This window comes from Nuphar pumila, chromosome 15, assembly GCF_984573655.1.
Source record: "Nuphar pumila chromosome 15, dmNupPumi1.hap1.1, whole genome shotgun sequence".
In the NCBI taxonomy this organism is placed as follows: Eukaryota; Viridiplantae; Streptophyta; class Magnoliopsida; order Nymphaeales; family Nymphaeaceae; genus Nuphar; species Nuphar pumila.
The window spans coordinates 87853846-87868405 of record NC_143263.1 but is presented as its reverse complement, the minus strand read 5'-3'; the positions used below and the strand labels follow the sequence as shown (position 1 = coordinate 87868405).

The 14560-nt window shown below is 36.5% G+C and overlaps 1 protein-coding gene across 1 annotated transcript in view; it reads right to left on the bottom strand.

The window, feature by feature from the left end:
• Nucleotides 1-1183: 1183 nt before the first annotated feature.
• The window catches only part of LOC149815912 (uncharacterized), a 37731-nt gene continuing 24354 nt past the window's right edge, over nt 1184-14560 (bottom strand). The window contains exons 18-20 of the mRNA XM_089990056.1: nt 2717-2808; nt 2500-2566; nt 1184-1683 (exon numbers count right to left, since the gene is read on the bottom strand). Coding sequence (XP_089846182.1) covers nt 1519-1683; nt 2500-2566; nt 2717-2808 — 324 coding nt within the window. The 3' untranslated portion in view covers nt 1184-1518. The remainder of the gene's footprint in view (nt 1684-2499; nt 2567-2716; nt 2809-14560) is intronic.

Below are 14560 nucleotides of genomic sequence, written 5' to 3'. Positions count from 1 at the left end.
GCCAAGACCTTTGAAATAATTTTGAAACATGAACATATCAAAGAAATTGGTCTCCTTAGGAATAAGTATGAGTGTCGAATGGATGGAAGCTTAGCATTCGCATAAAAGTCATTCATCAATGCAAATAAGTCCCTTTTAACACAGTCTCAGTTTTTCTTAAAAAAAGTTAATAGAAAACTCATCCAATCTGGTTGTCTTACCATGTGGGAGAGATCAAACCACCTTCATTACCTCTTTCATGCTAAAATCTCCTTTTAAAAAATCCCAACCAGCATCTCTAAGTTTTGAAAATCCACACAAGAGATGTCATAAGGCTTTGTAACCATTTTTTAAACAGTGGAAGCGGCAGATCCTTTCGATCATACCGGAACCCGTTAACCCATATGGGTATATTTTTTTTAAGCAGAACTGAACCAAACCAAAATTTAAACGGGTCTATTAAAGAACAGACTCTTCTGTACCCAACCTGATACATACCCGAACTTGTTGACCCATATGAGTCCACGATTTTCAGCTGTACCCGAAGCCGAATTAGATTGGATTGGTGTCAAACTTTTTTATCTGATTCAGGATCAGGTGTGATCAACCTGACATGGCTACACCCTTCGCCGCATTCATCTCCGGAATTGCCTAATCAAATTGGAAGGACCACCCGGCAGTCTAGAATCACTTTAGACTGCACGAGGCTCTAGAAACAGGGAAAGGCCTAGACACTAATCATAATGAATGCCCCCTTCCACCAGATTTATCTTAAAGATATACGGCATTTAACACAGGCAGCGGGTTGATAGATGATCTCATTGAAATGTTCACAGATAGATTATTATGGTTTGCAACACAAATCTCAAGTCAATTAGAAAAAATGGTTGCGGAGGTCCCATTCTTGAGTTGGTCTCCAATAGAAATCGAAATTATTACAGAAGAATTAAGGAACTGAACAATCAAATGGAGGATGTTGAAGGCTTAATTTCTCCGTACATTACAAGTATGGATTGGAGCAACTGCCTTGAGTTATGTCATAGGACATGGTGAATGTCACGCATGTTGAAACGATCAAGGATCATTGCATCATGTGATAACAGGAAGGTTAGGTACAAACATAATTTATTCCCAAAATTATATTTTCCTTCTGCCGTCAAACTGTAAAGCCATCACTAACCCATGTTCCATCAGGATGAATACGTTTAAACAATAAATTGAAATTCATATTTCACAAGGTTTATCAAAATCAAATTAACAGAGACAATCATCAAAACTGAGACAAGAATTGCCTCAATATCACTGTGCTACACGCACTTAGCTCACCAACATGACCCAAAAAACCAACCTGCTTTCTTTTATCAATAATGTACACACACCACCACAAGACATTTCAACATTGCATCACCTCCACACAGCACTTCGCCTTGCAGGTTATCCCTCAATGGAACTTGAGACATGGGAAAAGAATTGGGAAACAACACATACAGAACCAAACAATCACCAAGCAGTTGAAGTCTGCAATCTCCCTAGAATCAGCTACGAAGACAGAATTGACTGCAAAGCAAGTTGTTGCTGAGGCTGTAGTGAGGACCAAGTTGATGCAAGAGCAGACGGTGGCAGTGTTTGCTGAAGCTGTCTTAAAAGATTTATCATCCGGCTAGCAGTTTGCTCTGTTGCCAGATCCTTGCCCGCACATATGACCTGTAGAAGTAAATTATGCCACCCAATGTAGTGAGCACATCATGGTATTCCACAATCAACATCACAGTGATGCATACATAAAATGTGCCTAAATCCCTGATACATCAAAATCTGTGATAAAAAAGGAAGCCCTACGGAAGAAAGTACCATCCCAGTGGGGCCAACTTTTTTACCCTAAAACTACATATATGCATGTTAATCAAAAAGGAAAATTTTGCTTCAGCCAAAAGGATGACTCTAGAAACGTATCACGAAAGATGTGTCATTGCAATCAAATGCCCCCTAAATGATTAAAAAAAAACTGCCTTCAAATTTTAAAAAGAAAGAAACTCAGCAAATATTTGGCAACACAAAACATCAAAATGATGGGCTATAGAATAGCAGAAAGCAGTAGCATATACATGTGAAAAGACTAGCATCACAAAAAGAAATTTTCACAAACAACAAAAAATGCTCTATGAGAAACTGATCCTAGAATTAAGTTAGATTACTGAGATTGGGTCCCAACTTCTTAGTATTCCAGGACCAAACAGTCATTACTTTTTAGAAATGAAATACGCATATTACTTTCTATTAAGATAATCTAACAAACGTATGCAATAATGAAGTCAGGAATTGCAGTTTCTGAATGCTTCCTACTTCCGAATTGCACCTCCCAATAAGTGTCTTCCTATACCTAGGCGATTCCTATAACACCAGTTCAGACATTTTCATTTCTCCTATACGCTTCCAGTGCAAATCTTAATTGTAAGAACTTCAGAAAGCCAGTGGCTGTGTGATCTGAGAAGATAAGAAATCACGTGACACAAAAATTACCTCAGCAAACACTGCAACAATCTTGGGAAGATACTGGTTGTTGGGCCCTAAGAGTTCCATATCTGACCTGCAAACAAACAGTTGAGAACCAAGTAGCACCACATCAACAATAAGGTCATAGATGTCACATAAAGCAGAAAGACAATAGACCAACTATAGTGCAGAAGAAATATCCAGAAAGCAAAGTAGAAGACACTAATAAAAGTTTTTTTTTTACCTCTCAACCATTGAACAAAGTTGATCATGTACAATTTTGGCTTCAATAAGATCTCCCTTTATAGGTAAGCAACTTAACCAGGCAGGAATTACCTGAAAAACAAACATTAGTTTAAGTCAACAAACACATAAAGCAGGCCAATACAGTCCAGAAAGGCAGAAACACTTGCTAATGAATGAACTGGATTTATAAGCTCTACCCAAACAAAATGACTGCATACATCACATAAATTCTCCAGTAACCTTCTCAACATCCTTTGATATGGCTAAATATATGTTGCCATGCTAAATATGACCAGTACACCTTGAAGTTACTAAATGATTTAATAACACTAATGATGGCGCATCTATAAGCACGATGGGCATCATAAACATGGGAACATTTACATTTGAAAACACCATACCAGGATACACTATATTATCAACTTAATAAGGAAAGAGAGCAATATCCAAAATTACATTGATCAGTTTTGTTTTTTTAGGTATAGTTCATGTTGGAGAAAAGCATAGAGGAAGAAAAGCAAGCCCCAGACTATAATGTTGACTATTGATTGTCTATTTCTAAAGTATTGATGTTATAATTAATGTTTTATAAGTTACTTTAGTTGTTTAGCAAGATGGACAATATAAGGTACATGAAAGCGGCTTTCTTCATTGACAGTCTGCAGTCACAGATAAACCCATCTATAAAGCGTCAAGCATGCATGCACACACACATCTATGACATATGCATATGTACAATGCACACACAGCACATTAATTGTATGTATCCACCTTCACATGTCTGAATGCACTGATCAACTAGGATGGTTGGATAAAACCAACCCACAATAGTTGGACCTTTGTGGCCATTAATCTATGCCACAAGCCATTAACCAAACCTTACAACATACAGTGTAAGTCTACCGTGTAAGCAGATGGTCTACTGATCCTAGTAACATATAAATAGCATGATTCTAGAATCTTGCAATCAAGAGACTGTGTACTCCCCTTATAGTTTATTAGATTCAAAAACATTAGTTTACAAAAGTTGCCTTTAAATTCCTGACTCGATTGTGTACTGCATTCTTAGGATAAGTATTGGCCCAAGCAGCTTCCTTCCCATTTTTCTGCAGAACTGATTAACTCAAAATTTCTATAAATCACATCATACTTTCAGGAAGGATCTGGACTAATTACTACTCAGTCTAGTTAATGATTTGAAGAAATCTTAATCCTAGTGACATGGCAGATCAAGGTATTATCAAGCAATTTCTGCCTAGTGGCAGAAATAACTGCTGCTTGACTTACAAAACAATAAAAAAGTGAAGAATGATGTGTCTTGTTTACAATAGGTATCAAGGACAACGATGGAGGATCATTTTGCCTTAATGAAATTACCTGGACAAAATCTGGTGGCTATATGACAGGAAAATATAGTGGCTATGTAACAGGTCTAGTATATGAGGTGACTTTCTCACGGGAGGAGCTACGAGGGGATCACATGACTGCTTGACAGATTCTATGGACAGTGTGGCTCTTTCTTTTTATTTTCTTTTTTGCACTCTAATGTTCTTATTTATTTGTCTCATGACTATCATTTCTTAATTAATAAAATTGATTCAATTGGGGTTTGGATTGAAAGATGGGGTGTAAGATCTCTTGTGGTGTGTCGAGCTTCTTAGTTGTGGTGGAACTGTAAAGGCCCCGAGTTTCTGGGAAGATTTCCACAATTGATTTTTTTTTAAAATGCACTTTTTCTTGAGTATGAGTTGGGGTTGTTACAAGATGCACTAGGGCACGTAACATACAAAAGATTTAATAATTTTTAAAAAGAAGACAAGAACATATTGTCTTAAAAAGAAGTCTTTTAATAAACAAAAGTCTACTATGAGACAAACAAAACATGTAATACTAAGGAAATAATACATATAAAGCTTTTAGGAAAACTTTTTACAATCCCAAAAGTAAGCATAATTACTACCAATCATGCAAATAATCTAATAACTCATAGTTATATATAAGCTATGAAATTATACCAAACATTATTCATAATGAAATCTATTTTGTGTAACTATGACACATTTTTAGAGAAAAACAAGTTAACATTATAAAATGTATTCAAAGCATCCAATGCAAGATTTATTTTCTACATAAAAGTCGAATAGAGATGAACACAAATATTGAAGATCATTCTCAAGCATAATCAATCCAAAATGTTTTTCAAAGAATTAGTTTTGCATGATGAGGAAAACATCTTAAAGTTAACCATTATAATGAGATATGCAAAAATACATATTATAAGGGATAGCACAAGAAGATTTAATAAAGAACCAAACAAGCACATAAAGTGCAAAATACACAAAAACCCACTAAGGATTAAATGCCAAAAAGCAAAAGAAGAATATTATTGAATGGAAAAAATGAGAGAATCGTTGAAATCATGAGTATGCAAAAATATCCACGATATTACCAAAGAGTTAAGGAAAACATGATAACATAAGATACATCATACAAGTTTCTAGAATTTTCATAAAATTCATATAATATACCTAAAAATCATATTTTAACATATGCCTAAAACTATCAATTTCAATAAAAATCAAATGCATATAACAAAGGAATTAGCCATACGAAAAGAACAATACTTAAGATTTTTAAAGGAATCATTTATCTTTATAAAATATAATTTTTATGATGATATGCTTACGTGCGAGATTTAACAATTACTCCAAAAAACCTATTCATTTTTAACATATTTAACAAGAGGCTACTATTTAAAATAGAGATACATATACGTAAATGAGATACATAAATACACAATACATGAGATAAATAATACAAAAGACACTTTAAGAAAATATGAGATACATACCGGATAAGAACTTTTCTTGAATCCAAGCCACACAATTTTGAGTGGCATATTTTTCGAGACAACCATCGCCACACACAATCTATTCTCCTAGGGACCAAGCTCTGATACCATGTAAAGAAATAGGTGGAAGTGTAACCCAAGAATGCACAAGCATTCACAAAGTCCAATAATGGACAAGCACTACGGCATTCAAACAAGAAGTCCACAAAGGGACAATATAAAAGCCTAAAAGGCTATACAAACATGAAAAATATGATAGAATGTTTATTGGATTGAGCCTTGAAAGGCATAAATGATACAAGGGGAGAATACCCCTATTTATACAAAAAGAGAAGAGTGAGAGACCATTGGGGGCTCCCACATAGAATCGTTGGGAGCCCCCAACAATCATATTTATGACCGTTGGGGGTCCCAACGACTCGATGGTGAGACCCCCAATGTGCTTCCAAAAGAAAAGAAAAAAGAAAAAATAAATAAAATAAAGGATTACATTTAATAAAGCAAAAAATAAAATAGTTGTTTCTAGAAACAACTATGTAAAAAGACTAAAATACCCCTATTGGGTTTTACAAAAGAATATTACAAATGAATTTTATATATATAGACATGTATATATATATATATATATGTATGTATATGTATTTTTAACACCTATTCGTTCTTTGTTTTATCTTTCCGTTATTTGTTCCCGTGATTTCTATTGTTCTTGTGATTTCCGTTGTTCCCATAATTTTCTCAATGGTTGGGGCTCAATGCTTCTTTCCTCAGCCATCTCGTCGCCGAAAAGTTTGATTCCACAAATTTCATTATCTGAAAAAAGCAAATCAACCCTTTCTTGTGAAGTTATGATTTAATGGGATACCTTGACAGGTCGATCCCTGTACCTTTGAAATTTATTTTCCAAATAACTTTAGTGCAGGAAGGAGGTTCAGAAAAGGTGGTGCAATCCCAAATTCACAATCGTATTTTTATTGCTTGGCAGAAAGATGATCGAACAGCAGTTGCATTCATCATGGCCACTCTTTCACGAGAACTTCTGCTACATATCCCCTCCGGCACCATGAAAAAGTTGTAGGATGTCTGCAGTTTCTTAACCCACGGCTGGTTTGCAACCATGAGTTCCAGCTAATTTCATAGAGTTACCCCACTGCAACAACTTCATCAGTTGCATCTCCTTATGATATGGATACCCTTAGCGCTGGTTTTGGACAACTAGATATTCAACAGCCACATAATCCTACAGGGTGCTCTTGGGCAATGCAGCCTGGTGTGTAACTCCATCAGGGTCTCATCAAGGATAGTTCTTGGACTCCGAGGCCGCAAATCATGTTATGGGAGATTCAGGTAAACACACTTATTCTTAACCTTATCATAAAAATGGACGTGTGATTAATAGAGATAAAAAGCATCACCACATTGTTCATATGGGCACTACTATTGTCCCCACCAGTAGAGGTTTCCTTCCTTTGTCAAATATTTTTCTTGTTCCTAATCTTAAAAAAGATTTAATTTTTGTTTCTCAGATATGTCAAGACACTAATTCCTATGTCACAATTTCTATGTCTTATGTTTCTATGAAAGGCATTCATATGAATCAAACGCTCATTGAGGGAAGAAGATGCAAAAATCTATGCCTGCTTGATGAAACCCCAACCTCGTCATTTACCTCATCGTCTACTCCTCATTTTTCAGCTAACTTTGCCTTGTTTTCTTCATCAAAGTCTGTTACTGGTTAGGATGCCAATATCGGGCACCGTAGATTAGGACATTGCAACTTCAGTATTCTTAATAGTTTGTGTAATAAAGGTCTTACTGATGTTAAAGACCGAAGTGTCTCCTCTTGTGTTAGTTGTCGAGTTTGTAAAAGTCATGAACACTCTTAAAAGGGTTTCATTTACTTTTGAACTCATTCATTCTGATGTATGGGGTCCTTCACCTATTCTGACCAAGTCTTTCCAATATTTCGTCAATTCAAATCGTATATGGAAATTCAATTCTCAAGAAAAAACCTCCCCAGCAAAGTGATAGTGGTGGTAAATACATGTCAAATGAGTTTACATGTTTCTACATGATAATGGTATTCAACGTGAGTTGAATTGTCCTAGAACTTGTCAACAAAATGGAGTCGCTAAATGCAAGCATGGACATGTGGTCGAAACAACCCTAACGATGATATATGATGTGAATTTAAAAGAGGGTCTATGTACGAAAGCTTTTCACATATCACTTCACTCTTGGAGGATAGTCAACCTATTTTCTGTTGTAAGCTATGTCACATAGGTGGGGGTACAGGTGCGAATGCGGGGATGTTGCGGGGGTGCAGGAAGGGTATATATATATATAATTTTTAACAGTTTTAAGTTAACATTGCGTGTATGTGTATGCATTTATGTATTTATATATAGTATAGATAAAAATGGACTTCATTAGGGTTAACTGAATCTACTTTTAGATAGAAATGGACCTTAGTGTGGTTGACTTCACCTAACACAAAGGAAGTTGTGTTCAAGTGTCGTACCCGCCTGGGTGCAGGTGCGACACGGGTGCAGGGCCCTGTTAGAAGAGTTCGTGTTACATAGGTTGTATGGTGTTCATCCAGATTACACAAGGCTAAAAAACTATGGTTTTCAATGTTTTGTTCATATCAACAAGTTTGAGAAATAAACTCTCTCACAGGGCCACGTGTGCCAATTAATTGGGTATGATGATGAATTTATGGGTTATCACTGTTTTGATCATGCTGCTAACAAAGTTATAATTGCACATGTTTTCAATGAGAACATGTGTGGCAACCAACAGAAATCTAATTTCGACCTCTTGCATTCTTTCTGACCTTCCTCACGTGGTAACAAGTGCAGGACATAGTAATGTTGATGTTGTAATGAAAAGAGGTGGAAGCACCAATAGAGCAAAAGTCACTCCTTAAGAGTGACTACAAGAGCCAAGAACACAAACACCAAATGTGCACACACAAAACTCACAAATATAGGAAATGACTTAAAGTCATAAGTTGGATTTATTGAAGAAAGGAAGAGAAGGGTGTAAAAACCCATACATTTACAAGGGGGAACCTCCTCTTTAAATAGAGGAGGGAAGCACTAAAGAGGACCCATAAAGGGGGCTCCCTTCTAGTCGTTGGGAGCCCCAACGGTCATAAATATGACTGTTGGGGCCCCAACGACTAGATGGGTGGGCCCCCTTTATGATTCCAAAAAGCAAAAAGAAGAAATAAAAAAGAAAAAAGAAAAAAGGGAAAAAGAGAAAAATAAAAAGGTACATTTGGGAATTACCAAAATACCCCTATCGGGTTTTTGGTTTATACAAAACAGAAAAAGAAAATATAATTATGTATATATACATATATACGTATATATACTTATATATATATACTAATGTATATATATATATAAGTATATGTATATATATATTTATATATACATAATTTAACACGCCCCCTCAAACTTTACGGGGAGAAGACCGAAAGTTTGCCAAGAAGAAACATGAATCGTGGAGTTGGGAGCGCCTTGGTGAAGAAGTCAGCTAGTTGATACTCTGGAGTGACATATGGCAATGTGATGGTTCCTTTGAGATATTCGTCTCGAACATAATGACAATCCATTTCGATATGTTTGGTCCGCTCATGAAAAGTGTGATTGCTGGCAATGTATATCGCACTCTTGTTATCACAACAGAGCTTGGTGGGAGTGAAAATGTTAACGCCCATGTCACTAAGAAGACTTTTGAGCCACACAATCTCCATAGTTGTCATTGTCATAGCTCGATATTCAGCTTCAGTAGATGATAAGGAGACCTTCTGCTGCTTCTTGCATCTCCACGAGATGAGAGATTCACCTAAAAAAATGCAAAGACCCGTAATTGAGATCCGATCATTGGGATTTCCTCCCCAGTCAGCATCAGTAAAAGCAGTTAATTCAAGAGATGAGGAAGAGGATAAGAAGAGTCCCTTGGAGATGGTATTTTTGATATATCGCACAATTCTCATTACGGCCGCCATATGAACCGTAGTAGGAGCGTGCTGAAATTGGCTCGCTGCATGAACCGCATGAGCTATATCTGGACGTGTGATGGATAGATAGGTGAGGGATCCAATTAATTGGCGGTAGGGGGTTGGATCTTCAAGAGGAACACCATCTTCAAGTCTTAGTTTCGCATTGATAACTTCAGGGGTCTCCACTTTCTTTTCATCAGATATTCCTGACTTGGTACAAATTTCCGCAACTAACTTTATTTGAGATAAGATGTACCCTCGTGCTGAATAGGCCACTTCAATTCCTAAAAAATATCTCAAATAACCAAGGTCAGACATATCAAAAGTATCTTTTAATATAGACTTAACATCATTTACTCCCTTTTTGTCATTCCCAGTGATGATCATATCATCAACATACAATAGAAGCATAATAATGGAGTCACCTGTTCTTTTGACAAAAAGAGCAGTGTCAGTATAACAAGAAGAAAAACCTAAATTGATTAATACAGTACTAAACCTGTCATACCAAGCTTTAGGAGCTTGCTTAAGTCCATATAAAGCCTTTTTTAATTTTAAAACTTTTCCATTTAAATTCATACCTGGAGGTGGTTCCATATAAACTTCTTCATTTAAATTACCATTCAAAAAAGCATTTTTAACATCAAGTTGAAAGATGGGCCATTTTTTGACAGAAGCTATAGCAATAAGGGCTCGAACACTAGTCATTCGAGCAACCGGGGCAAAAGTTTCATCATAGTCTACCCCATACTCTTGGGCATAACCTTTGGCTACCAACCTAGCCTTATATCTTTCCAATAAACCATCACTCTTAGTTTTTACTTTAAACACCCATCTACATCCAATGGGTTTCTTGCCATTGGGAGGATCAATGACTTCCCAAGTTTGTGCCTTTTTAAGGGCATCAAGTTCAAGCTCCATAGCTTCATTCCAATGATCATATTGTTTAGCATCATTGTAATGTGATGGTTCATGAAATGAGTGAAGAGCAAGAAGACATGCTCGATAATTAGGGGAAAAAGAGTCATAAGAAACAAATCTATTTGGAATCTTAGGAATGCGATTTGATCTTCTTTGAGAGGTTTCTTCTATCGACTCATTTTGAGAAAATCTTTCAAGGGCACATGGAGGATTTCTTTCATTCCTTCTAGAGTAGACTTGTATTTGTCTTGAAGCATTCTCTTCTAAGTTTTGATCATTATTTGGATGTTCAACAAGATCTTCAAGAGGTTCATTAAGATCAATATGATCATCTATGATGTTTTCTTGAGGTAACAAGTCAAATAAAAAGGAATAGTCAATATTTTCATTTGGTTGATGCGAAAAACCATTTTCTTCTTCGAGGAATGTGACATCTTTTGAGATATAAAGTTTATTATTAAGGATGTCAAAACATCGATATCCTTTTTGTTTTTCGCCATATCCCAAAAACATACATTCAATAGCTCTAGGAGAAAGTTTATCATTTTTGCGAGTTAAAACAAAGCATTTACATCCAAAAATTCTTAATCTTTTATAATCGGGAGACATATTGTAAAGTTTTTCAAATGGAGAAAGATTTTTCAAAGAGGATGAAGGGATTCTATTGATGAGATATGTTGAAGTTAGAACCGCTTCGGTGGGATATTTTTTGAAATCAATAATGTTCTTGTAGTTTCTATTATGTGCTTATGCTTTCTTTCCGCAAGACCATTTTGTTGCAGAGTGTTGGGACAAGAACGTTGATGACAAATTCCATTTTCTTTTAAGTAAGTTTGAAAATCATTAGACATATATTCACCTCCCGAATCGGACCTAAGAATAGATAGATTTCCCAAAAATTGATTTTTAACCATAGCATGAAATTCTTTAAAGAACGAGAAGACTTCAGATTTGCGACTTAAGAAGTATATCCATGTAAATCTAGTGAAGTCATCAATAAATACCACATAATACGAAAAAACTCCTTTAGATAAAATAGGGGAAGGTCCCCACACATCGGAATGAACAAGTTCAAATGGCCGAGTGGCAAAATAACTTCTTTGAGGAAACGGAATAGCTTTAGATTTCCCAAAAATGCAATCTTTACAAGTCATGTGATTGTCTTTACAAGTATTGTTCAAAAAAGGGAAAAGAGACATTTTTACAAAATTTGGATGACCAAGTCTCTCATGCCAAATTCCAATACTTTTATCTTTAACAAGATTGCAAGATGACTTAGATGGAAGCGTCAAAAAGTCCATAAAATAGAGATCACCCCTTCTATGGCCTTGCCCAATCAGCTTTCCTGACTGGAGATCCTGCACGATGTAATCTTTAGGTGAGAAAGAGACTTGACATCCATGGTCGGTGATTTGGGAAACGGAAAAAAGATTTAAATTAATTTTTGGAACAACTCTTACTTTAGGAACAAAGAAATTTTGAGAATTTTTGAAGTCAAGTGTTCCAATACTTTCAATTTTTAAAGACGTTCCATCGGCCGTTGAGACATAGGAGGACATAGGTTCGGAAAAAACATTGGAAAGGGAGTTTTTATGAGATGTCATATGGAAAGAAGCACCAGAGTCTAGTATCCACATACCTGGAGGTGATGAAGAGTAGGCGATGGCGGCTCCGGATGTTGAAGGAGAAGACTTGAGAAGGTGTTGGAGAACTTCGGAGATATGATTAAGAGTTTCTTTGATATCTCCTTCTTTGGTACTTTCTTCCTTCTTTGGAGAATTTTCTCCAACCGCGGCAACCTTTCCTTTAAGCTTAGGACAAACCGGTCTAATGTGTCCCGGTTCATTACAATAGTGGCATATGATTCCCTTTCTAGGCCCATTGATATTTTTGTTAAAGTGGGGAGGTCTATATGCTTTAACATTAGAACCGGGCCTATTAACGGCCAAAACTTCATCATTCCTAATGCTCAAGCCAAGTCGAGTTTCTTCTTGACATACCTCGGCAAGAGCATCTTCAATAGGTAAGGCTTTGCTTCTATGGAGAAGAGATGCCCTCACTTGTTCAAATTCCGGGCGAAGTCCATGAAGGAATTGAAAAAAGTGCTCCTTTTCAATTTGTTCCCTTCTTAGTTCAATGTCTTGTGGAGCAACCCATTTGGGCTCAAGAAGGGCAAGCTCATCCCAAAGAGGAGTTAGAGAGCTAAAATAGTCCCGGACACTCATATCCATTTGTTTGGTGGAACGAATTTTTTCTTGGCAAAAGAATTGCCGAGCAAGATCCTTTTGGGTATACATACCCTTAAGAAAAAACCAAGCCTCATTGGCTCTTCTAAACTTGGCAATATTGGCACAATTTTTAAGATCTACGTTGTTCATAAACCATGCCAAGATTTTGGCATGGTTACTTTCCCAATCCTCGATTTTGGATTGATGTTCATTAATGGCTTTGATGCGCTCATCGCCATCTAAAGCCTTTTCAACTTCATTTTCAATTTTGGTAAGAACAAGAGAGGGTTCGGGAGTAGTCCCCATAATAAAACCCCAAAGTTTCTTACCTCTTAGATGATTTTCCATAGCGGAGGCCCACATGAGATAGTTGGACCCATTTAGCTTGAAAGAGAGCTCCACTTTAGAGTCACGTTCCATCGACACCAAATATACTTCCTTTCTTCAAAACTTTGAGAGGCACGCTTTTCAAGATGTTAAAAGAGAAGCCCAATCACCAACCGAGCTTTGATACCATGTAATGAAAAGAGGCGGAAGCACCAATAGAGCAAAAGTCACTCCTTAAGAGTGACTACAAGAGCCAAGAACACAAACACCAAATGTGCACACACAAAACTCACAAATATAGGAAATGACTTAAAGTCATAAGTTGGATTTACTGAAGAAAGGAAGAGAAGGGTGTAAAAACCCATACATTTACAAGGGGGAACCTCCTCTTTAAATAGAGGAGGGAAGCACTAAAGAGGACCCATAAAGGGGGCTCCCTTCTAGTCGTTGGGAGCCCCAACGGTCATAAATATGACTGTTGGGGCCCCAACGACTAGATGGGTGGGGCCCCTTTATGATTCCAAAAAGCAAAAAGAAGAAATAAAAAAGAAAAAAGAAAAAAGGGAAAAAGAGAAAAATAAAAAGGTACATTTGGGAATTACCAAAATACCCCTATCGGGTTTTTGGTTTATACAAAACAGAAAAGGAAAATATAATTATGTATATATACATATATACGTATATATACTTATATATATACACTAATGTATATATATATATAAGTATATGTATATATATATTTATATATACATAATTAAACAGATGTCCCATCTTCATTCAGCACGATTGCTTATCCAGATTCTCATGCACCAAAGGCAAATCAGTTTTATTTCTTTGATCAGGTCTGCGCTAGAAGGAGATCAGCACAACAGTCCAGCAATGCCATCCCGGTACAGTCACAAGGTGTAGTATTTTCTTCTATTTCTGATCATCAACAGCAACAACAGCCAATAGACTCCTAGTCATATAACTTCAACACATGATGGTTCTAATTTAGGATCTTCAGCAGCTGCTCCTACTCGTGTGAGTACTCGAGTCAGGAATCCGCCATCTACATGGGTAAGCTACGAATCCTTTTCACTAGATTTTTACACATATGCTGCAGCTCATATTCAAGAGCTCAAGTCTTTTGCAGAAGCAAGCCTTGATTCTAGCTGGACGGAGGCTATAAACAATGAAATTGCTGATCTCCATGAATGTCATAACTGGGAAGTGGTTCCCAAGACACTCGATAAGAATGTTGTTGGATATCGATAGGTATATAAGATTAAACGCATGTCAGATGGCAACATTGAGCATTTCAAAGCTAGATTCATGGCAAAGGGGTATACACTGGAGCAAGGCTTAGATTTTGATGAAACATTCAGCCCTCTGGTCAAAATTGAAACAATTTGAATTGTCTTAGCATGGGCTGTATTGCATGGATGAAAGTTATTCTAGTTAGATGTTAAAAATGCATTTTTACACAAGGATTTGTGTGAAGAAGTGTATATGAAGCATCCACTT